This window comes from Natrix helvetica (genome assembly GCF_964273705.1).
Source record: "Natrix helvetica genome assembly, chromosome: 11".
NCBI lineage: Eukaryota > Metazoa > Chordata > Lepidosauria > Squamata > Natricidae > Natrix > Natrix helvetica.
The window spans coordinates 21941088-21966957 of NC_138562.1; the positions used below are offsets into that span (position 1 = coordinate 21941088).

Sequence of the window (25870 nt, forward strand, 5' to 3'; positions counted from 1 at the left end):
TGAAGCAAAAAAAGAAAAGAAAAAGAAAGATCAATTTCTAATGATATTCCTGCCGTCTTGTTTTCAAAGTATCAGCTCCTTGTCCAGAAAAACGGCACATTTCAGCTCTGCATCTTTCAAAGAGTGAACAACTTAAGTACGGTAGCTTCACCCCTTTAATTTCCCTCGGGAGTTAAGCTTCCTTGTTCCAATTACTGGAACGACTCTGCCAGTCTAGCCTGCCTTAAATTCTTAAAGAGCTCCCTATGTTTCATTTCTCAAACTATATTGATCATTTTCTTCCTCCCTTCTCTCCACCAGTTAAAATTTTGCGAATTGCTTTATTGGTAGCAATCATGCATGTATGTCCTGTATATATGTATCTTTATGTGTTGTATATGTTTTATATGCTCCATTGTACGCCGCCCCGAGTCCTGTCTGGAAAGGGAGCGGCTAATAAATTTAAATTTATTATTATTATGATGATGATGATGATGCAGCAGCTGGTCAAAATAAGTCAGCATTTTTGGGGGGTGGGGGTGGTCAAATTATTCTCCAAAGCACCAGAAGGCAAAGCAAGACAAGAAACAATGGATGGAACCTAATCAAGGAGAGAAGCAACTTGGAATTAAGGAGAAACTTCCTAACAGTGAGAACAATTAACCAGTGGAATGTCTTGCCACCAGAAGGTGTGGGTCATTCATCACTGGAGGTTTTTAAAGAAGAGACTGGGCAGCCGTTTGTCTGTAATGGTTACAGGTCTCCTGCTTGAGCAGGGGGTTGGACTAGAAGACCTCCAAGGTCCCTTCCAACTCTATTCTGATTGATTAAATAGCCTCCTGAAACAGTGTGGCTTTTGGTTGCCACGATCTAAAAAAGATGTTCAGATTAGAAGAGTGCAGAGAAGAGCAACAAAGAGGATTAGGGGACTGGAGGCCAAAACATATGAAGAACGGTTGCAGGAATTGGTTATGTCTAGTTTAATGAAAGGAAGGACCACGGGAGACATGATAGCAGTGTTCCGATATCTCAGGGGCTGCCCCAAAGAAGAGGGAGTCAAGCATATTCTCCAAGGCACCTGAGGGTAGAACAAGAAGCAATGGGTGGAAACTAATCAAGGAGAGAAGCAACTTAGAACTGAGGAGAAATTTCCAGACCGTGAGAACAATTAATCAGGGGGAAACGTGCCTCCAGAAGTTGTAAATGCTCCGGCTCTGGGGGTTTTGGACTAGAAGACCTCCAAGGTTCCTTCCAACTCTTGTTATTCTATACCTTTGACTGGATATCTATTCATACTTGAGAAAAAAACAACACAGGCCCCCTTGAACCGTAAGCAATGTTTAGAGAAAAACAAAGACGACACTGTTTTTTCATCCCTGCCTTTGTTCTTTCTCTAAAAATGTCTTTTTTCCTTCCGCTCAACATTTATTACAGTTCATCGATCCTGGGTCTTCCCCCCTGCACAAATCCATCTCTGTTGCTTCCATCCTTGCAACCTCAGAACTTGGTTTCTGAAGCAGCTTGGAGGCGATGCTCTACGTTAATAGGGAAAAGAAAATATGTTCTGCCTTATCAGCTGCACAAAGTACCAAGATAGAAAAATATACAAATCTACAGCATTCCAGATTCCTTCTGGTATTAGCCTGCTTCCTCCAGGATATATTTTTTAAATTTCCAGACATGTTCAATACCCAAAGCTAGGACTTTTCCCTTCTAAAACCCAGCAGCCAATAGTATTTTTATCTCGGAGAACTTTGCACCTTGCAGCTAATGCTAGATTGTCAGATGTGAGAACTTGACATTGTACAGAGAGTGTTAAACAGTAATTAACCAGGGAGGACAATTGCCTTGACATGTGTCAATTATTTCATGCCGTTCTGATTAATTTAAAAAAAAATATTGGGAAGGTAAAGTATTGTGACAATGGCAACACCAAAGAGGAAGTAACTCAGGGGTGGGCTTCAAAAATCTCAGCAACGGATTCTCTGCCCAGTTGCTGGGTGGGCGTGGCCATGATGGTGTGGCCTAGTCGGCCTCCTGCACCATGGGGGGGAGGCGTTTTTGCCCTCCCCAGGCTCTGGAGGTTTTCCTTGACCCTCGGGGGGGGGGGGGGGAAACGGCCTTCCCAGGCTCCAGAGGCCCATTTCGGCCTTCCTAAACATCTGGTAGGCCCGTTTTTCGACCTCCCCGAGCTTCCATGCGTGCCCTGCATTTACCTGCATCAAAAACGGACTGTGTGGGGACTCCTGGGAGGGGCCGGGCGAGGTGGGTGGGACCAGCCAGGAGTGAGATTTGGGGGTTCTCCGAACTGCAAGGAATCTTCGCTAGAGGTTCTCCCAAACCAGTGGTGAAATCCAGCAAGTTCTGGAAAACCAGTAGCGGAACTTTTAGGTAGTTTGGAGAACTGGCCAATGCCACCTCTGGCTGGCCCCAAAGTGGGGAGGGAATGGGGATTTTGCAGTACCCTTCCCCTGCCACGCCCACCAAGCCACGCCCACAGAACCGGTAGTAAAAAAAAAAAAAATTCACCACTGTCCCGAATGCCTGTGAACCGCCAGCAGCCCTTCCCTGAATTAACTTGCCTTGCTCTACGAAGTAACAAGAGAAGAAAAGGGCTGAACCACGGGGTCCCTGGTGCTCTCTGAGCTTGGTTGTTTTCTTGCAGACGTTTCAATTGCCTAACTAGCTAACAGCATCAGTGCCAGTGAGTGGGATGTGTGCTCCCTATTTATATACAGTGGTGTGTGTGTTTTCTTCTTCTTTAGTTCTGTGATTAGGGTATTGTTTTCTGCTTGACTGTTTGTCTGGTCTTAATCCCTGCTTATCTGGATGTTGGCTGCTGGAGAGGGCCTTTTCTGGTCTTAAACAAAGAGCAAAACCCACTCCTTCTAATAATGAAGTTGTCATTGTCCTCCCCTTCACTTCTTCTTCTTCCTCCTCCCCTTCTCTTCCTCTTCACAGTCCTTTACAATTTATATTGTTTTATTTGTTTCCTAGTATCATTTGATTGCTTATTAGTAACCCATGACTATCACTAAGTGTTGTATCTTATGGTTCTTGATGAATGTATTCTATTTTTCTTTATGTACACTGAGAGCTTATGCACCAAAGACCAATTCCTTGTGTCTCCAATCACACTTGGCCCATAAAGAATTCCATCCCATTACGTTCCATTCCTATTTCTATTTCTATTGTATTCTACATACAGGCAGTTCTGGTTCTTGTGGGTCTTTGACTCCCAGTCCATTCATACGTACCTACTGATGTGGGTATTTCCCCCCACTGCAAAATGTTTTCTTTGGAGAAGTGCCCATAGATGTCAAGATAGACTCCTTCATCTTCATAAGCCAGTAGAAGTTCCATCCCGCTGGTGTTCCGGAGAATGATAATAGCATGCGGATGAATATTTCCCTGGATCTGGAATAACATTGGATGAAGATTTACATCACGGAACAAGTTACAGCTTAAGTAACTACAGTCCATCAATTTAGGTATCATGACACTGCATTAAAAATCAACCAGCTTGGAGATCTGAGAAGCGAAAGAGATTTATGCCTTTGAAAAAGTCGGTGCACTTTCTTCCATCTTTAGCACCGATACAAAGGAAAAGACATTTCTTTCTTTCTTTTTAATATCAAGTTTGAGCTGCTACCTGACAAAATGGTGTTTCTTTTATCCCTCTTTAAATATCAAAGATCGTCTCAAAGCTTCTATTCAGTATTTGCCTTTGAATTCGGTGAGTATCATGTTGTGAAAATAAATAAAAACCCAGGGTAATTTGGATGCAGTAGGACGTGCAATATAGCATTGTAAAAATGATTGTAAAGGGCACTTTAGCATAGAAATTATCCTGTTAAAAAATTCTTTTGAACATTACAGAATTATAGAAAACAGTCTAAAAATAAGCAATGCTAAAGCAATAGATTGCATAAAAAAGAACAGAGGCCGACCGAGATTATTCTAATGATAAAAGTTTTTGTTTTTCAGTTCGGTTCTCAATCATTTCCTAACACGGCATACATAACTTAGAAGCTGAGGGAGGGGGGGCATTTTGTTCTATAACTTTGCATTAATTCACCAGAAACTACTAAAACTTCAGTTCTTTCTGAAAATGCGGTGGGGGGAAAAATAGAATCACAAAATTGGTGTATGAGATAGTTCGAAAGGTGATTCAACTAAATTGCAATACTGAAGAGTTTTGTGGGCATTTTATTTCCCAATATACGAGGGGAGCGATATAAGCAAGAAATTAATACATTGGGTGGTTTTTTTTTAAATACACTACATGACTTCTAGTTCAACAGATCTGTAAACAGTGCAACAATACCAGGAAAGCAATTTTCATTACTAGAATAATTTATTCCAGCGTTATAGGCCTAAGCCCAATCTTGACAGAAAGAGAGAGGCAACTTAATTTTATTATACGTATATTTTTACTTCATCCTTACTTTTTACCTCTTCGATGTGTGCCTCTGGAATTGCCTGTTTTTTCTACCTTTTGCCTCAACCAACCCTGATAACAACACTCAAGACTGCACGGCAGAAAGTTTTGTGACACAAAGAGAAAAATTGTGCCTCAGTCTGGAGGTTTTTTTTATACATCTGATAGGAGAATCAAGGGAGAATGGTGTCTGAGAGAGGCATTATTATCCAAAGAGAGAGCATTGGCACTTGCTCCTCCCTAGAAGGACAGAAGGGCATCACCCATGAGATGTCCACCAGAGTGATCTGAGAATTGGGAGTGACATTATCCCAACATGATTGCCAACGTCCAATAATTGATACGGGAGAAGGAGGAGGAGGAGGAGCAACTGGGTGTGTCTAGTTTAATGAAAAGAAGGACTAGGGAGGACATGATAACAGTCTTCCGATATCTCAGGGGTTGCCCCAAAGAAGAGGGAGTCAAGCTATTCAAAGCACCGGAAGACAGGGAGAAGCAGCAACGGATGGAAGCTAATCAAGGAGAGAAGCAACCTAGAATTAAGGAGAAATTTCCTGACAGTGAGAACAATTAGTCAGTGGAACAACTGGCCTCCAGAAGTTGTGAATGCTACAACAGTGGAAGTTTTGAAGATGATGTTTGAACAAATGACCATTTGCCTGAAGTGGTGTAGGGTTTCCTGGCTAAGCATGGGGTTGGACTAGAAGACCTGCAAGGTCCTTCAAACTCTGTTATTCTATTCTATTCCATTCTGAAGAAGAAGAAGAAGAAGAAGAAGAAGAAGAAGAAGAAGAAGAAGAAGAAGAAGAAGAAGAAGAAGAAGAAGAAGAAGAAGAAGAAGACAATGACATTAGGGGAGATGATCAAATCAGATGCTAAGGAGGGTCCGCAGCCTCTTTTCATCTTTCAAATCAACATCTGGGAAGAAGGCTGTTAGATTGGGGTTAAACCTCTTCCACACAGGTTCCTTTAAATAAAACCTCACCAGGTGGGAGATTCCTTGTGGGGACCTGACCTCCTACATGCACTTCTCCTTTCACCTACAGCAAGTAGCTCCTTTGAGAAGAGCTGGAATTTAAATCAGGATAATGACCATTCTTTTCTCCTAACATCACATTGTCCTCTGATCTGGTTTGATGCAGAGAGAAAAATCCCTATTTAACATAGCCTAAGCCCCAGTGGTTCCCCGGTTGAGTTCCAGCTACGTTCCAGCTTCCCCCCCCCAAAAAAAACCCCTCTCTCTAAATAAATACACACATTGCTTGAAGGTCATCTAGAGGCTTATACACAAGACACGTTAAAGCCCACAGATAAAAAGGGCAGGAGAAACAAGATGTGCTTAAAAACACCAAGACAAAACCCTCTTTGGCACACCTTCCATCCAGATGCAGAGGAACCTTTCAGAGTTCATGCTATAAAATTTTCAGAGCGCTTTAAGCCATTTAGAATATATAACATCTCAAATCCTAGCAGCCTTCTCAAGAGAGAGAGAGAGAGAGAGAGAGAGAGAGGGAGGGAGAGAGAGAGAGAGAGAGAGAGAGAGAGAGAGAGAGAGGATTTTCAGCAGCATCCATAAAGTGAATGCTTCACTGTTATAAAAAAAAAAAACACCAGAAGGTAAAATTAATTCTGCAGACCATCCCACCTCTACAATACGAGAGACGCAAGCTGCTCAAAATCTAATTAAGTTGGAATGGATGGCTACTATTTGTTTTGTTTTTTAATATATATATATATACAATGAACAAGCCCAGGACTGCAAGGTGCTCAGGCCTATTAAAGGCCTTCATGCAATTCTTAGGCTTAGAATAACTTTATTGTCACTTTAAATGTACACGAATCGGCATACATTAAAATGAAATTTCGTTGCATGCAGCTCTCAAAGGGTCACCATCTCCAATGTACACTACATAAAGTTAACAAAAAAATTATGCACATACCCACATATATTATAGGACACAGAGAAACAACACAGTCTAGTTCGGATGTGCACACGTACATGGGGAGAGAAACAAATCTTGTGAGTGTGCCAGACGGATGGCACAGGGAACAAAACTGCAACAGAATCTGGCAATCCTGCTAGAAATACTTTGAAACCTCCTCCCAGAGGGAACCAACAAAAGCAGACCAGGAAGGGGTGTGTTGCGGGGTCTCTAACAATGCTTTGAACTCTAAGCAGCATCCTGAATAACGGGAAGGGAGCTTCCTATAATCTTCTCTGCTGTCCTCACCACTCTTTGTAGGGACTTTCTATCTGAGGCCCTGCCAAACCAAACAGGAATGTGGTTTCTTAAAATGCCTCTAATCGTCAAGCAAATCTTGCAAAATAAGGAAAAGCTCAAGAAACTCCAGTTGCTGGACGTACTTGCCCACTCGTGTAGTCTGGGATCACTGCCGCAACTATCCGCAACACCAAAATAGGGATCCAGAGCCGGAAAGCTATTTTAATATGCTGCCTCGGGTTGAGCTGCATGAGCAATCGAAGCAGAGGAGCCGAAAGCGACAAAGACAAAGAGAGAGAGAGGGAGAGGGAGAGAGAGAGGGAGAGAGAGACAGAGAGACACAGACGGGTTCAGAGTCAACGAATTCAGTCCGTTGGTTTTCAAAGTTGCCGGCTCCAAATGGAGAATTTCAGAAGACAATTATTCACTTCTCCAATCTTGACAGCTACAGCTCAGGAGGAGGAGGAGGAGGAGGAGGACAGTCATCGTTCTTCAATTTCTACCCTCTTGAGGGAAGGTGTGTATTTTTAGTGCGTTCCATCTTAACAGTGACAAGGGAGCAGCAACTGGAGCCAGGTGTCTCCTAGGGGAGACCCCCTATTGAGGGCAACCGATGGGGAAAGATTGCTCTTCGTGCAGATAATTGGATGGGGAGTTTGCCTGCGACACCCATCTTTCCTTTAGAAACATTATCCCCTTTTCATTGGCTGGTGGACTTTTTATTTAGGACATCCGTTGGCCTCTTTTATCTTCGCCTCCTGTCCTAAAACCAACTTATTTTGTGTGGGCTTAAGGGAAGGGCTTGAAATGAACCTGGTACTATGCGGTGCAAGCACAATTGAGCCCAACGGTTCTCTTTCCAAAGAGGTCAGGAGAAACATTCAAAAATCAACCAATCTCAATCTGATGCCCTTCAGATGTGTTGATGTCCCCGCAAACGCCAAGATCCCTGGGAATTGAAGCCCACATCAGGAGGATACATGAGTGGGGGAAATTGTCCTACGTAATAGCAATAGCCATAGCAACAGCCCTTAGACTTATATACCACTTCCCAGTGCTTTCCAGCCCTCTCTAAGCGGTTTGCAGAGTCAGCCTCTTACCCCCAACAATTGGGGTCCTCATTTGACCCACCTCGGAAGGACGGAAGGCTGAGTCAACCTTGAGTCGGTCAGGATCAAACTGCTGGTAATGGGCAGAGTTATTATGCAATACTGCGTTCTAATGGAAGGAAGGAAGGAAGGAAGGAAGGAAGGAAGGAAGGAAGGAAGGAAGGAAGGATAGCCAAAGCACTTAGACTTATATACCGCTTTACACTGCTTTTACAGCCCTCTCTAAGGGGTGTACAGAGCCAGCCTCTTGCCCTCCACAATCGGGCTCCTCATTCGACCCACCTCGGAAGGATGGAAGGCTGAGTCTACCTTGAGCCTGGTGAGATTCAAACTGCCAAATTGTAGGCAGTCAGCAGAAATAGTCTGCAGTACTGCACTCTAACTACTGCGGCACTGCTCATCATCATCATCATCATCATCATCATCATCATCATCATCATCATCAACCAATCAAGCTGGATAGTTCACAGATAAAGTGCTGCACCACCATTTAGTAGAGTCTACATCCGTGATGGGGAACATGCGGCATGCTTGCTACAGGTGGCACACGGAGCCCGCTCTGTGGGCATGGGAGCTGTCACCCCAGCTCAGTTTCATGGGCATGTGCGAGTGCCTCCCGCTGGCCAGCAGATTTTTGGGTCTCTGCTGCGAATGCGAGAGATGTGCATGCATGCGTGAGGGCTGTGCCCTCCGTGCTCCGTTTTTGGTTTCTGGAGGCTTCAGGGCAGCCTGCTAGGCCCAAACCAAGGTGCGGGGAGGGGTCCCGTGCGCATGCGTATGGGAGCGTATGGGGGGGTCACGTGCGCATGCGTGTGGGGGCACCCATTATGGGTGTGGGCCTGCATGCGCACGCTGTTGCACGCAAGGACAAAAAGGTGAGACTCCCTGGTCTACGTCTAAATTTCATGGCCTGGAAAGTTGAGGCAGATCTGGTGATCTTTGAAAAGGTCTCAAAGGGAGATACTTACATGTGTCGGCAAGTAGAGGTCATACACAGAGCCAGAGTCCACGTCAATGGCGTGAAATCCTACAGCCGACCCGTAGATAACTTTCAGCCGCTGCCCGTTCTCCACAGTCAAATCGACCAAGAGTGGCCTTTGAGGAAGCGAGGCGAAAGACTGCAGAAAGACAGATCAACACTTTTGCCTTGGCGATTGGGATACCGATGACACGCAAGTATGAACTCGGGTCTGAGCAGATTCCCACGACCATCTATGTCCAACCAAGGGACTCAAATGTGCCAGATGATGGGCGTGGCATTGCCCGTGCGGCATTGATCCCCATACAAAAGGGCTGGGGCACGGATGGTGACCCCGCAGCTGCCATCTTGCTGATCTTGGCACCGCTCCAAGGGACTCAAACTCCCGGCCTATGCGCCTTCCAACTTTCTTATGAAGCGGACACAATGGGAACGGAGCTGACATAACTAGAAAGCCAGGTACAGGGAGAAACGTCAGCCACCAAGGCTCAGCACCGTTCCAACACATAGCCTACACAGAAGAATCTACCCAACTAAAGGTCAGCATTAGATTGGGGCCAGTTAAGGGTCAACGGAACCTCGGCATTTGTGGCAAAGTCAGGATTCTAAGCTGATGGCACATTTAACTCCGTCTCCCCCGTCTCTGCCTGCTCTTCTCCCACATGAAAAGCCAATGAGTGAAGAGCTTGGATAAAGCTGTGATGGAGAACCTGTGGGCACGCGAGCCGTCACCCAGCTCAGTTCCACTGCGCATGTGTGCATGCCTCCCAGTGGCCAGCTGGTTTTTGGGTCTCTGCCGCGCATGTGGGAGACAGGGGCATGCATGTGTGTGTGGGGGGTACGTGCGTGTGGGTGGGTGGGTCATGCATGCATGGCTGGTGGTGCCCCCTCCTGCTCCCCCGTAGCCCATTTTTGGTCCCAGGAGGCTGCAAGGAGGCCTGCTAGGCCGAAAACGGGGTGTGGGGCAGTGGTGAGATTCATTATTTTTTACTACCGGTTCTCTAGCTTGGTGGGCGTGGCAGGGGAGGGATACTGCAAAATCCCCATAGTCCCACCGCACTTTGGGGCCAGCCAGAGGTGGCATTTGCCGGTTCTCTGAACTGCTCAAAATTTCTGCCATCGGTTCTCCAGAACCCACCTCAGCCCTCGAGCGGAGGTGGTTACACGCATGCGTGGAGTGAGGAGAGCACATGCCAATTTCGGCACACAAGGAGAAAAAGGTTAGCCATCCCTGAGCCATAAAACAGATTTACAACAGGTTCGTGCCACTTCCCTCTCACAACTGCCCTCCACCCGCAACCCCTACAAATCCGATGAAATGCAATCGGTTGAAAATCTTTTCCCTTCAATTCTTCAAGCCAAATATTTCCAGGACCCTCAACAGAAAAGGCACTAATTGGATCGATTTGAGTTCTGCCGCTTACCTTAAAAGCCATAAATTTGTGATATGGCTTGGGAGCCCAAGCGTAGACTTCAACCGAATTCTTCACGGCAATCACCAGAAATTTGATCCTCTCGTATTTCACTAGAAGGCAATCATTTCTTTTTTAATTGGCTAGGCATAAAGATCGAGAGAGCGTCTAAATCACTGTTTAAACACCCAGAGCGTGTAGCCAAATGTAACAGGATTTTGATCTACTGTGAATGCAATGGGATTTGATCTACGATGCCGTAGAGAGTTGAGGGTCACGCCAAGACCTTGCTCGGTTTATCCCGGGATTCTCGCTTCTGGATCTACTACAGTTCCTCATTTGCATATTCATTCGGGAATAATTCAAAGCTAAAATGAACTGAAAGTAATCAAACCCCAGCAGAATCATTATGCCATGACTTATGTTAAAAACAGAGCATCCATGAGAATATAAATCTTGGTAGGATATTATCTCAACAGCCCCCTTCTCATTCTACAGATTGTGTGCAAATAACTTGTCTCAGCACACTGTACATAGTTGTGAGATATATTCTGGGATCCTGCGTTGCACAAACAAGGGTCGCATTAACCTCCAAATCTAGATTGTGCCAATAAATAAACAGATTGGTTTCTGTCATGTGTTTCTGTCGTGAAATTGCTTCTGGGTATTTTTTATTTTTTTTGCCGCATCTCATGTGCCCGTAATAGTGAAAACCAGGGGTGTCAAATTCAAGGCCCAGCGGACGGATTCGGGCCGTGGGATGCTTATGTCTGGCCAGTGCCCCCTCCCCCCGAAAATAGCAAAGGACCGGCCCACGGTGCCTCTGCCAGTGAAAAGGGAGCTCCGACGCTTGGGCCACCACCTGCAACCTGGACATGAGTGACATCAAGCTGGCCACGCCCATCCTGGCCACGCCCACCCCAGCCCTCCCAGGTCAAACAAGCCTGATTGAGTTTGACACCCCTGGTCTAATCCTTCAAAGGGACATCAGACTGGTCAGCCGTGTTTGACCTGAACTTCATGAATTTGACCCTCAAGGGTCTTCCAACTGGATGCCCACCAGGTGCGCTGGATTTCACTCCCCATAATCTCCAGGGGTGCCGTCTGAAGAGGACAGGAGTTGGTTCAACCCATCTTGGAACCCCATGAAAAATGGGGAGATCGAGTTATGGGATGTGGAGCAGCTTTGGAGAGATGGAAGCTGACTGGATGATCAGCTCTCCGATCTTTCAAGAGCCCTGTGGTGCACTGTATCATCTGGATAATGATGGGAAGGGGACCAGAAAGTTATTCCCTCCTTGATGTCACCATCCCTTGTTGGAGAAATAAAGAGATGGGGAAGTGTGTTTAAGTACTGAGAGATGGAAAGACCTGGGATGGGTGCCTGACATGGAGTTGTCTCCAGGACTACAATCTTGATTTTTTTAGAACAGAGGTCCAACCCTGGGGAGTTGTATCTCACCTGATATTTGGGGGTCTTCACCTGTGCATCCAAAGAATGACGCCCTTGAAAGAATGACCCCCTGTTTTGCAAGGGGTGGGAACTAATGTTGGAATAAGGTACTAATCAGTATTGACTAGAGGGCATATTATGGGTATTTGTGGTGGGTTTTATTTCGATGCCCCGTTTTAATGTTTTGATTGCTTTGTATCCTTTTTTCCCCCTTTTTCTTACAGACTCTTTTTTTTTTTTGAGGGAGGGTTGTATTTTGTATTTAACCTTGTCTTGAATAATAGATATCTATATATCTATGTGGATTTGATAGATCGATAGATAAGAGGGAGAGATGGATGATAGACAGACAGACAGACAGACAGACAGGCAGGCAGAGAGACAACACATAGATATAAAGAGATAGATAGATAGATAGATAGATAGATAGATAGATAGATAGATAGATAGATGATAGATAGATAGATAGATAGATAGATAGATAGATAGATAGATAGAGATAGATAGATACTGATGGATATCTACCTACCTACCTGCCTATCTAGAATGACCTCATTTTGCCTGAGCCTTATTTTAACGGAGTCCAGTGCCCTTCCAGGAAAAAGAAGACCCTCACCAACTTTGTAGTGTACACAGCCTTCGAGGTCGCCCACTGAGACCCAGCCTTGTCGTTTCTCCACATCGGGATCATTCCGTAATATCTTGTTTCGTAGCCAAGAGAGATAATATACCCGTAGCTTATTCTTTTTGCCTGCATGGGTTGCAACAGAAGCAAAAAAGAGAGGAGGACAATTTACTTCTGCAGACAGTTACATCACTGACATAGTTGTGCTAAGCTGGACCCTAGAATGATAGGGCTGGAAGGGATCTTGGAGGTCTTCTAGTCCCTCTGCTCAAGGCAGGAGTCCTTATACCATCCTGGACAAATGGCTATTCAATCTTTTCTTGAAAATCTCCAATGATGGTGTTGTGGCCCACCAGTGGAGCTGGCGGCAGACTCAGACAGTGAGGCGGTTGGGGAGGAACCTGGGCCAGTCCTGGAGTCTGGGGAAGGCTCTAATGAGGGCTCTGTGTCGGAGGCAGAGAGGGGGCCATGGCCGTATGCCAGTTATCAGCTGCCTTCAGAGTCAGACATCAGTGAGGCAGAAGAACAGCTGGAGCCTGTTCCCAGTGTGCGCAGGTGCAGAGCTGCCAGGCGAAGGGAACAGCTAGTAGTAAAAAAATGCTAGAAAACACAGCTGATTGTTGCAAAGCTGACAACTTTTTCTCTCTCTCTTTTATAGCATTTGTTTACTACTGGTTCAGGCAAACAGGTTAGTTCAGACGATCAGCTGTGCAACAATCAACTGTGCCACGTAATTTATATTCGCTAGAAAGCAGGAAGTCCAGCTTTCCTGATAAACTGCATGGCACAACTGTCGTCCCCCTGCCCCCCCCCCCGCTGTTCTACTTACCTTTGCAGACTCAGAAAAGGCTTCTTAACCTGGTGCAAAGCAAGCGTTTGGTGCGCATGCACACATGAAGCGAATGGGTAGCAGACTTCAGAGCATTTCACCCCTGTTTATAAGGTTTGGCGAGAGCTGACACTTTAAAGTCCAGGGTATAGTCGAATCCTCCCGCTCTCTCGTTGCTTGGTATTGAATGTTGGCCCAGAGGTTTTTAGACAGCAAACAAACCTGAGATTGTAATCAGCACGTTCAGTCCCTCCAACACGTCCATCTGTTGAAAGCGTCTCCTGCTAATCAAGGAGTAAACTCGACCTTGTCCACTCCGGTCCAGAAGCCACAATCCGTTTTCAGATCCAACCAGTAAATTCACCCCTGTTGACATGCAAAGAACATAGCATGGACTGACAAACGGATCTTTGGAATAGCTGGGTCAGCTCACTCTAGGAAATCCCGTTTTGTTTCAACCATGGTTTGGGTCAAAGCAAATCGCCTGGAAAATCCAAGAACAGATTTCTATCCGCCAGCAAATTTTTGGACCAAAGAAAATGCGGATGGGTTGCAGATGAACAGAATTGGAAGGGACCTTGGAGGCCTTCTAGTCCAACCCCCCTGCTCTGGCAGGAAACCCTAAGCCTTTTCAGACAAAGGGTTGTTCAATCTCTTCTTAAAACCCTCCAGTGTTGGAGCATTCACAACTTCTGGAGGCAGCTGTTCCACTTATTCAAACAGACATCTGAGGGAAATTAGGTTTTCATTAGGTTGGGCCCTGTTGATAGGGTTGATAAGGAAAGCTGTGATGGAAAGAATGAAAAAAATGGGAGAATTGTGTATCGTGGGGTGAGCTGGGGAGGCCAAGGAAGCTCCAAGCAAGAGGCTGATAGGAAGATAGTGTTCTCCACCTCAGCACACATATCATTACCAGCTTTGCTATGCTCCCCTGTTCTTAATTTAAAAACTTGGCCTCTTCCAAACATACATCAAACGAAACCCAGAGAGCTGTAAACTGTAAATTTACATTTCCCTGGGATAATTTTTTTCCTGGCATTTTCATTCATTTATTTTGTTTCTCATTTAAGACTTAAGTTGAAGCAGAAAGCCATGAGCAAAATATTGTGCTGGCTTTGTGAAGCCTGTGGCTTGATGTCAGAAAGATGAAAAATGGAAGCCGCTGGAGAACCGCAAGGACCTAGGCTGAAACGACCGAGAGTGGAGTCCTGCTTTTGGTATTTTGGACTTTGAGGTAGGGGCCCATCAGCGGACACCCTCGGTACATTCCAAAACTGAGGGAAGCAGATGTATCTCAATGGAGGCCTTGGGCGAAGATGCCAAACCTCCTTCACCACTCCCAATGACTCCACCAGATGGAGAGGGGACCAGGTTTGTTGTGGCTTGTCGGGCGCCAGCCCCTCCAGCAGCCAAATCAGAGGGGGAGGGGGAGGCGTGGGAGTCAGGGTCAGCATCAAGGCAACCTGAGAGCTCCGAGGGGGGAAGAGGGAATGGAGCTGGCAGAGAGAGAGAGAGAGAAAAAAGAGGCAGAGCCTGGGCCATCCGTCAGCCCTCAGATGGAGAGTCAACAGCCCCGAGGTCTGGAGGTGGCTGATGAGGAAGAGGAGCAACAGCTGGGTCCAGTGCCTGATGCGTGGATGTGCATAAGGCAGAGGAGAGGAGAGCAGTGGAAATCTATGAGCCGGTCCTTCAGACGGAAGAGCCACCGCTACTAGCGAAGCCCCACCCTAGCTCTGGGAATCAAAGGCAGGGGGCGGACATCAATAGATGTGGCAGGGAACTATTCGTCTCTGTGCCGGACGTGTTAGCCTGCTGTGTGTGTATGACAGAGAGACTCTATAGAGCAACATCTTACTGAGACTCTAGAAAGATTTAATAAAGATATAAATAAACAAATCAGTTTCCTAGTGCAATATCTTCCCACCTGCTCTTTATGCTCAAGAATGGTTCCTTGACTGAATACCCATCTCTTTGATCACCCTAGCATTCAATGACTGTATCCAGATACTATACTAAGCCATGGCTTAGCCATAGTTTGTTGAGTGGAGCACAATGCCTGGATCCATCCACAATCAAACCATGGGTAACTCAGCGTACGAAGACAAAACCAAACCAGGTTGAGCAGACATGAGCCAGCAGGGAGCACATTTGAGCTCTGCATTCAAAAGTCCTACCACATCAACCGAAAGGGCAGAGGAAGGACCCCGTTGGCTGTCACCTGTCTCTGCCTACTCACCCCACAGGGCAGAACACAAGATCTCAGAATTGAACTTCTTTTTATATTTGCGGATTTCGGGGCTGTCACTCTGCGGCCGGATATTTGTAGGGTTGACGTTGACCACAGAACCTTTTCTTGTACTTTGCCGGCTGGGAGGATCCATTTTCACATTGGACGCTGGGAGGAAAAGCAGAGGAGAGTCAGGATCGTAGCTGTTGGGCAGCGGTGGGATTCAGAAACGTTAGCAACAGGTTCTCTGCCCAGGTGCTGGGTGGCCGTGGCCATGGTGGGTGTGGCCCACTCGGCCTCCTGTGCCATGGCCGGGGTGGAGGTGTTTTTTCCCCCTCCCCAGGCTCCGGAGGGCTCCAGGGGAAGGCCACTGCAAAATCCCCATTCCCTCCCCATCAGCTGGGACTCGGGAGGCAGAGAATAGATGGGGGTGGAGCCAGTCAGGGGGGGTATTTGCCGGTTCTCCAGAACTGGTCAGGACCTGCTGGATGCCACCTCTGGTTCCACCCACGTGGTAAAAGAGGCAAGGATGGCCGTGTCTATACTCACACGAACCACAGTTTGGTCCAGTCGGACTGGTAGGAGGCGAGATTTGGAGAAGTCTAGGATCAATGAAGGATGTAAAAGAAGATGTGGAAGAAGAACTGTTTTTGGAAGAGGTGCTGTCAGCGTTCAGTGCCTGCTGTAGAAATAAGAATCAAAAGGAAATTAAGGATATATATATATCTCCAATTGTTCATTGCAAGGCTCCAAGAGCTGCAGCTGACGGCAGGGTAGGATGACGGGATAAGTCAACCCGGTGAGATCTCACGTACTTTGCGTTTGATTCCTGAAATGGAACTGCTGCTTTTGCTGGTAGGAGAGAACTCAGCAACTGCAGTCAATCCAGCCAAGGTCCCTCAAAACCCAACGGGATGATGTGAGAAAGAGACAGGACCACGAGCAAAGATCACGAGGGGATATTCTACTTAGGAGCAGGATAGAAGAGATCTACCCCCATCACTTTCTACTCCATCTTTGAATACAAAAAGTGGATGTGGATAATAGACTCCTAGGGGAAGGAGCAGGAAGTAGACCTGGCCTATCCAAAGCCAAATAGCTCCTTCAGCTCCCCGTGGATGGACTCTCTCATCAATGGGAACCCAGAGGCATCACTTCTCGGGGGCCATCTTGACTTGCATTTTTGCAGAGCTATGCAACTATTAAACAATTGGACACTCGCGTCCCTTCTACTTCTCTCCATACACACAAGATGTGGGGGTCACCAGAATAAGAAGTTCATCATTTCCCTTTTTTTAAAAAAAAATCCAGACTTTTAAGCAGCGGTGGGATTCAAAAATGTTAGCAACCTGTTCTCTGCTTGGTTGCTGGTTGGGTGTGGCCATGGTGGGTGTGGCCTACTCAGCCTCCTGCACCACAGCGGTGGAGGAGGGGGCCTTTTTCACCCTCCCCAGGCTCCGGAGGCTTTCCCTGAGCCCCCAGGAGGGTGAGAACGGCCACCCTGGGCTCCGGAGGCCTCTTTTTTTTCTGCCCTCCCAGAGCCTCCAGGTAGGCCCTGCACTTTACCTGGCATGATGAATGCAAAATTAACATCCGCTTCACCTGAACTGGGGCAAACCGGCTGAATCCAACCCCTGCTTTTAAGTTTAACATTTGTTACTGGTTTCAGAGCTTTGACCTGGTTAGCAGGAAGATTGTTCTGAAGTTCTTGAGCAGAAGTTTTCATTGGGTTTGCCGAAAGCTGACTCTGTTGGAGGAGGTCGGGCAACAGGTAATTTTGGTTGTTCATGTTCCAGAGTTCTTCACGAGCGCCACAGCCATGTTTTCCTGCAGCATCATCCTGCCCCAAAGAACAACATTCCTAAGTTGCAACCAGGGTTAGGGAAGTGTTCCACACCCCTCCATTCTCCACCTTTCTTTCTTCCTATTTGTAGCAGCCCTTAGAGAAACTTCCCCAAATCTCTGTCCTACCTCAAGGCTAATGGAGATCAGATTATGGAAGGAAATTCAACACTCTGTGTGGGTCAGGGGGATGGAATACAATAATATGGTGATGAAAATGAGATACTGTTGGACGACATGGGCTTTAAAGGACCCTGGGCATGGTCTGTGGGGTTCTCAGATGTCCACCTTCCACACTGTCCACCAGCCTATCTATCGTCTCAGTTGCCTGAGGCCAAGAGACCAAGAAACCCTAGTAGGTCAGGAAAAGAGCATTACAACGGGGAGACTTCTGTGTCTCATTGATAGCATGACTCCCTTGTTCGCATCTGCAACTGAAAATCCTTCCTTCCTTCTTTCCTTCCTTCCTTCCTTCCTTCCTTCCTTCCTTCCTTCCTTCCTTCCTTCCTTCCTTCCAGATGTTAGGATGGGGGCTGAGTGGAGCAAGATTTTTCCAGAATGACCTTAAGGAAGGACTTCCCAAACTTTTTCCTTCACCACCCAAAATCACTTACAAATAAGTTCTTTTTACCACTTATCAGAAAGTCCATATTTAAATGTCCCTGTTGCAGTTGAGTAATGGATTCATGTGTCATTACGAATTTTTTAAAGCCCTGCCTTAAACTCTGAAATGAGCTGTACGAAAGTACAAACTACTACTACTACTACGTCTACTACTACTACTACTACTACTACTACTACTACTACTACTACTACTTTTTCCTTTTTCCTGACAGTGAGTACAATTAATCAATGGAACAGCTTGGTTCCTGGAGTTATCAGTGCTCCATCGCTGGAGGTCTTGAAGAAAATATTGGGCAACCATTTGGCCGGGATGATATGCAGTCTCCTGCCTTCGGCGGCGGCCAGGGGGGGGGGGGGCAGGGGGATTAGAAGACCTCCAAGGTCTCTTCCAGCTCTAGGATTCTATGATTCTAAAGAGAAAGTCTTCCTTGCCAAATTTTGAGAAAGCAGCAAAGCTACAACCCACTTATTCTTCACAAAATCTTTGTCAATGAAATAAAAAAAAAGTCCATTGTGGATTTCTCTTGCAGTAGAAATAAACCAGGTTGTATTGATGGGCCGCCTTGAATGACAGGAGAAGCGAATTTAGGAATTCAGCTTTTATTTCCACTGGAATGGGTAAAGAATATATTTGCCTGCAAACATTGCCTTTTATTAGAACGGGGCTGTTTCAAATCGAAGGAGGCTTGCAGACTTAACCCACAATCAAGCTGGCTCCAGGCGGGACTGTGGTTTGAATCCCTTCAGCTTCATAATCCTGCAAAACCTCTGGATTTGAAAGTCTGGCAATTCCAGGAAGGCTGCAGACAATGGGATGCTGCCTCTTCCTCTCCAAGCAAATCTGAAGCCAGGACTCAAAAAAAAGGTGGTTTATTGCTGGCTTAGAAGCGGAAAACTGTCCGCCAAGGACTTTGCTGACTGGTATGAAGCTTGGCAGATGCAAGCAGGTCAACCATGAATCCAGAGGTGACCCAAAGTTTTTAAAAGCCGAATCACTCACTGGGAAAATATGGAAACATGGCGAAGAGCAGGAAGCCCAGGTAGACATCAACTTACGGCCACAATTGAGGTCAAAAGGTCTGTCGCTAGGCGAGACAGTCCTTAAGTGAGTTTTGCCCCATTTCTGATCAGTCATTAAGTGAATTGCTGGTGGTGGGGTGGCCGAGTGGTGGAGCTCTTGCCTGACAATCAGGAGGCTGTGAGTTCGATTCTAGGTAGAGGCAGATATTTCTCTCTCAGGTCATGAGGAGAATATATCTGCTGAATATAACTCTGCATTGGCAACAGGAAGGGCATCCGGCCAGTAAACACCCAGCTCCATTCAGTTGCCCAGACTCCAAGGGATTATGGGGTCGTTAAAAGAAGATGATAATTAAGTGAATTTCCACAGTCTTTAAATCGCTAAGATTTGTGTCTCAATTATGTGATCTGTTTAAAAAGTGCAAAAAAACTTTGTAAAATGGGAGGCAACTCGCTGAACAATTATTACCTGGCCTACCAGCGGCCTATTTTTGGTGGTAAGTCAAGTACAGCAGCAAAGTTCACATGAGTTTTTCCTTTAAAAATTTGGGGAGGTTTTCAACGGGCGAAAAACAGTTTAAATGAAGCCCTGATCTCCCAAGCATTTACGCCGACTTCATAACCTTTCATAATTCCCTTGCTTTTAATCTGATTATTCTAATTCCCGTAAAACAAAGGATCAGATCTGGCTAACATGGAGATTTAGTGCACTTGTGCAAAGCGTGAATCCCGAGGGAACTGAATTTAACAGAAATGGGATAGATATGCATGTCCTTTTTTAAAAGGCCTCTTTTCCTTTCTGTATCTTCCCGTAACTTTCAAAAAGGAACTACAGGTAGTTCTCAATTTACAATATTCATTTAGTGACCGTTTGAAGTTAGGATGGCATTGGAAAAAGTTATGACTGTATTACTTTTATCCTTCTCATCTGTTTTATTACCTTCTCTTACTGGCCAATAAACTTCTTTTATCCTATTCCTATTCCTATTCTATTTCTATTTCTTCTATTTCTAGTCTATTCTCAATAAAGATTCTATTCTATTCCATTCCACCCTATCTTTATTCTGGTCTTTCCTTATTCTGTCCTGTCCGATTGTCTAGTCTTTCTCAAAGACCAAGAAAGGGAATTTCACAACATAGGGTAATTTTTACAACCACAGTGTCAGCAGACGATTAAAAAGAAAAAAAAAGTGTGTGTGTGTGTGTGTGTGTGTGTGTGTGTGTGTGTAGCTAAGTTACGTACTGGGCAGAAGTGAACGGGGCTTTTCCATTCTTCTTATTATTATTATTTTGGACCCATCCGGCGGATTTCTCTGGCAACCCTTGCAAAGCCTTACCTGGAGATCCTCCGCAGGGAGAAGGCGGGGAGAGTTCCCTTTGATCCCATCATCAGCAACTCCTGCCCTAGAGAAGCTGGTCACTCCATTGCCCAGCGGTTGCCTAGTAACAAATTCCAATTAGCGCAGGAGAAGGAGAGGAAAACAAACACATTTCTAAGACCCTCCAAGAAGGACGCCAAAGGACACACACAAAGATAGACAGACAGACAGACACACAGACAGACACACACACAGATACATTAAAAATAAAAACAGCAGCATCCAAGAACCAAACCCATTAATGTCCCAAAAGTTCTATTTTTTCAGGAGGCAACAGGATTTTCTGTTTTTTTTCTTTGAAGACGTTTCACTTCTCATCCAAGAAGCTTCTTCAGCTCTGACTGGATGGTGGGGAATGGAAGGATTGATACTTCTTGCAGACAGATGGTCATTTGCATCCTTTTTAGAGGGTCGTTGAGGTCACTTGGAGGCTTCTCTGTGTCCTCAGGGTCACCTGAGTGGTGCAAATGGTTCCTGCAGTTTGCAATTTTTCTTCTGGAAATCCATTCCTCCTCCCACTCCATTCCAAGGGCCTTCACCCCAAACTGTATAGCTAAAAGGTTAGTTCTTGGATGAGAAGCGAAATGTCTTCAAAAGAAAAAAACAAAAAAAGTCCAGTTGCCTCCTGAAAAAGCCTCTTTGGGACAACCATGACCAGGATGATTGAGAATCTCTACAGACCTTTAGCTATACAATTTGGGATGGACACCCTTGGAATGGGGTGGGAGTAGGAATGGAAAAATTTGCAGACTACAAGAACCATTTGCACCACTCAGGTGACCCTGAGGACACAGATAAGCCTCCAAGTAGCCTCAACGACCCTCTGAAAAGGATGCAAATGACCAGCTATCTGCAAGGAGTATCAATCCTTCCATTCCCCAGCAATCCAGTCAGAGCTGAAGAAGCTTCTGGGATGAGAAGCGAAATGTCTTCAAAGAAAAAACAAGAAAGTCCAAGTTGCCTCCAGAAAAAGCATCTTTGGGACAACTGTGACCTGGATCCCCGAGAACCTCTACAGACATTTCCATGTTTGTTCCATGTTTGTACAACGGTCGTAAGTGCGAAAACCAATCCTAAGTCACTTTGTTTCAGTGCTGTTGTAACTCCGAATGGTCACTCAACGAACTATATTGTAAGTCAAGAGTTATCTGTACTGGAAGTTTTCTAAGCTAAGTGTGTGTCTTCCCTCCTTTCATCTCCCCACACCTTCTGCTGGCATCAAGCTTTTCTCCCAGAAGCCTGGCATGCTTTGTTGCCCTACCTCTTTCTCATCACGCGGGGCAGCCCCTCCTCCAAGCCACGGGCAAATTGGCAGCTCGCAAATGCTTGGGCGAGCACCTTTAAAAGAGCGCATTCATCGGCATTCAGCGCGGAGGCAGCACTTAAAAAAAGGAAGGGTCAGCACTGACAGCTGGGCCCATTGTAGGGAAACCCAACCGTTGAAAGATGCATCAAAAATCCGTGCAGCTCGAAATTCAGGGACCTCCACTCGGAATTAAAAGGTGTAATATTCATCGCATCTAATCTTTGACCGATGCCATCTGGCGTATGTGTGAAATCTGCTCTCCAGGTCTGCGATACGATTGGCGGTGGGGTGCAAGGGACACGTGACCCTCTCTTGGATCATGATCATCATCACCTTTTCCTTGAACCAAAGTTATTTGAATGTTTTGGTGTTTAATTATGCAGGCATTCAGAAAGAATAAAACGCACACAGCAAAACATCGTTCTCGCGTTTGCTGACATTTCCACGTTGGGATTTTAAGGGATAAGTGTCCCGTTTTTTTAACAGATGAAAACTGTCGGGGAGGCCAACAAAAAATAGAATGGAATGGACTGAAGGGACCTTGGAGGTCTTCTAGTCCAGCCCCTTGCTCAAGCAGGAGATCGTATTCCATTTCAGACAAGTGACTGGCTAGGCCAGGGCCCCCAATCTTTTTTTGGCCATGCCCACCTAAGCACCTTTTAAATCCTGATGCCCCCTCCCCCCCCCGGTGACATATAATTCTTACTTTACTCAAAAAGTTAACTCTACTCACGCGGAGGAAGCCTAAAAGGCCATTAATTTGGTTTAAACAAGGTTCAAATGGCCCCCATTGAAAATCAGATTTCCCCCCCTGTGGGGCATGGCCCCCACATTGGCAACCACTGGTCTAGACCAGGAGTGAAATGCTACACCGGTTCACACCGGTTCGCACAAACTGGTAGGGACAATTGTCATTGGTTCTGCGAACCGGTACTAAAAAAAACCCTCCGAGGATCGCAAGGCTCAGCTGTGAGCTGCACGGACCTACTTTTTCCCCCTGCTTTTTAAAGCATTTTTTCCCTGTCTATTCGCTCGAAATGGCAGGAATAAAATGCTTTAAAAAGCGGGGGGGAAGCTTCCGATGATTGCACGGCTCACAGCTGATTTGCGCAATCAGCAGAAGCTCCCCCCCGCCCCAGTTTAAAGCATTTTTCCCTGTTGTTTTGGGCAAATAGGTAGTAGAAATGCTTTAAAAAATTTTAAAAATTGGCCACGCTCACCCAGTCACATGAAACGTCCCCCCCCCCACCTAAGCCACACCCAGAGAACTGGTGGCAAAACTTTTTACATCCCCACTGGTCTAGACTCTTCTTAAAAACCTCCTTAATTTAATACAAATTAAGCTATTCGCATTCTATTAACTTTGAAGTTAGTCATTTGTGGTCGGAGGCTGAAGTGGGAGAGCCAACCTTATGTGTCCCTCATCCTCAGCATCCTCGTCGCTGCTACACATTTCGTCGCTGGAGGAGGAATATTCTAGAGACTTCCGGAGCAGATGGCTGCCAACTTTCTCCTTGTTCCACAAAGCTGGGCTCTAAGAATGAGAAGAATGTGGTTTGTAGCTTCAGCACGTACAAGGCCTTGACACAACGGAGCTCTTGATCTAAGCCACCTTTAAATACATACTTTTATTATGAATATTTATATACTAGCCGATAACCTGTTGTTGCCCAGGTATTTATTTAGAGGGAAAATGTCCAGACCAAACTTCTAATGTAATTTCTAATGTTGGATTTTCCCCCTGACCAGAGGGAGCCCCCTTGTGGAGTACTGTGAAGCCGTTACCATGGCAACTCCACTGCGCTGCACAGTACAAGCCGTTTTGCGGCAGTATGGTGGAAGCCATTTTAAGGCACAACAGGCTGTATCTTAACAGAACACACATCCCGAGGGGTGTTAGGGGTGTCTTCCCCCCCACAGTATTTGTCTCCAGAGAGTAAGTCATCTGTGTACCAAGTTTGGTTGAAATTGCTTGAGGCGTTCCAGAGTTATCCTGGAAAACACACACACACACAGAGACACACACACACTAAAATATTGCAACGTTGGCCAGAACAAGTTGTTTGGCCTGACCATGAAAGGATTAGGAGTTGAGCTAACCTCAAAGGAGTCTTTACTTTTACCCTCCTTCTGTCTCTCCTATCCTCTCCTTTGATCATGATTTATTGCAATTATTTCCATCTTGACCTTCAAGGATAAAAGATCCTCTCCAAATAGATTGGAATGCAGGTCACCATCAATAAAAATACAATAACTATTTGACAACAACCACAGCCCTGCCTGGGGAAGGCCCAGTTTTAAGCAAACAGGAAGTCCTTGACTTACAACTCTAATTGAGGGGCCACAATTTGAGTTGTAAGCCTTGACAATCGTAAAGTGTGTCACTATGTAACTGGGCCTGATTTCATCCACTTTTGCAGCGGCCGAAAAGCAAACCCCACAGTCATTAAATGAAGCCATTGGTCGTCCGTTTTTATGGTCCGTTATCACTTGAAACGGTCAGGAGTGTAACCAAGCAGCGGCGCTAACTACCCTGATGGATGCCAGTGAGACCTGGGACTGTATCCAGGAGGCACGCTGGGCAATCGAGCCCCTCCCACACGGCCTTCCTCCGTAGAATTCTGAGGATCCAGTGCCAGGCACAGAAGCCCTCCCCAGAGCAGGCCTGCCACCCGTTCACACCCTGCTGATGGAAGTCCAGGCACGCTGGGCAGGCCATGTTGCAAGGATGCCAGACCATCGCATCCCCAAACGGCTCCTCTAGGGTGAGCTGCCTCAAGGAAGGTGACAAAGGAAGCCATACAGAGACACGTTGAAAGCCTCCTTCGAGTCCCTGGATATCGACACCACCTCCTGGGAAACCCTGGCACGAGACCGACCGACATGGCGCACGCAGATCCGCCAAGGCTGCCAGGCATCTGAGGACAGGACAACCGTAGAGAACACAAGAGCAGCGAGCACTCTGCAAAGCCAGAGCTGCAAACGCTGCAACCGTGGCGCCCACACATGTCTGCCCGATACGTGGCAGAACATTTTGTGCCCGTAAAGGCCTTACCAGCCACCTGCAGGCACATCGTGGACAGATGTCACGGTCCTCTTCGGACACAATGGACAAACATCATCATCAAGCAAAGGGTTCTGACCTCTAGTCCCCTCACCATTCCTCCTGATTTGAGCTCCTTGCTGGTCTCTAGATCAACCCATGGGCTGATTTAGGAGATGCCAACGACAAATCTTTGTGTTGAAATGAAACTGTCCTTCAGATCCTCCAGGACTGGAGTTTTCTTCTGAAGGAAAACCCACGGCTCCTCAACAAAATACTGTCCACATGGTAGATTCAGAAGATGGTTTGTGTCAGGCCTGCAAACATCTTTCCCTTTTGGGGCCTTTAGGCCTGCCACACTTTCTATTATTCTACTATGCATTTTCTATTGTGGGAAAGTGGGAGGGAGGAATTGTAGGAGTGAGATGCGATGTAGCCATAACAAAATCCTTTTAGAAAGCCAAGGTCATCATCCTTTGTCTCTGCACCTGACCGGAATTGGATGGGTGGAACTGCCAGCGTGGCAGTGGGAGATTGGACCATGGGATGGACTTGTGGGTGTGGGGACAAGATCTTGAACTTTCAACTGGGTGGGGGAAACCGGGAAGCTTCCAGATTCGGGTTTTCCCAGATGTGCCAACATGGCTCTCTTCATCAATTGGAACTTTGAGCAATACTTTGCCTTGGATTCAGATTTACTTTTGGATGCTATTTGGAACCCTGGCAGTTTGTGCAAGAGCTGGGCTTTCTCAGACAAGTCCAGAAGATCCTTCTGAAGCTCTGAAGAGCAGCTCGGAATCAACCTGATGATACAGCAAGTGCTTATGTTCAGAGTTGACATCTTGTCTGAGAGGGCCTCTACACTAATCCCCATCAAGACACTTATTTTAACCAAGTGGAGTGCTCCACCACACTTCCCTCAGATAATAGAGGAAGGAACATAATAGAATAGTATAACAGAGTTGGAAGGGACCTTGGAGGTCTTCTAGTCCAGCCCCTTGCTTAGGCAGGAAACCCTACACCACTTCAGACAAAGGGTTGTCCAACATCTTCTTTAAAACTTCCAGTGTTGGAGCATTCCCAACTTCTGGAGGCAAGCTGTTCCACTGATTAATTGTTCTCACAGTCAGGAAATTTCTCCTCAGTTCTAAGTTGCTTTTCTCCTTGATTAGTTTCCACCCATTGCTTCTTGTTCTACCCTCAGGTGCCTTGGAGAATAGTTTGACTCCCTCTTCTTTGTGGCAACCTCTGAGATATTGGAACAATGCTATCATGTCTCCCCTAGTCCTTCTTTTCATTAAACTAGACATACCTGCAAGCATTCATTGTCTGTTTCAGCCTCCAGTCCTCTCATCATCCTGGTTGCTCTTCTCTGCACTC

At 46.2% G+C, this 25870-nt stretch overlaps 1 protein-coding gene across 6 annotated transcripts in view; it reads right to left on the reverse strand.

Annotated features, from left to right (window-relative positions):
• The window catches only part of NRK (Nik related kinase), a 93274-nt gene that overhangs the window by 11979 nt on the left and 55425 nt on the right, over positions 1–25870 (reverse strand). For 5 of the 6 annotated variants that reach the window (XM_081963763.1, XM_081963761.1, XM_081963764.1 and 2 more), the window contains 10 exons: positions 22857–22981; positions 20100–20202; positions 16955–17116; positions 15826–15958; positions 15286–15444; positions 13272–13415; positions 12212–12346; positions 10155–10255; positions 8720–8869; positions 3237–3396 (listed from right to left, as the gene is read on the reverse strand). In XM_081963763.1, coding sequence (XP_081819889.1) covers positions 3237–3396; positions 8720–8869; positions 10155–10255; positions 12212–12346; positions 13272–13415; positions 15286–15444; positions 15826–15958; positions 16955–17116; positions 20100–20202; positions 22857–22981 — 1372 coding nt within the window. The remainder of the gene's footprint in view (positions 1–3236; positions 3397–8719; positions 8870–10154; positions 10256–12211; positions 12347–13271; positions 13416–15285; positions 15445–15825; positions 15959–16954; positions 17117–20099; positions 20203–22856; positions 22982–25870) is intronic. The other variant, XM_081963762.1, reaches the window with a different exon arrangement.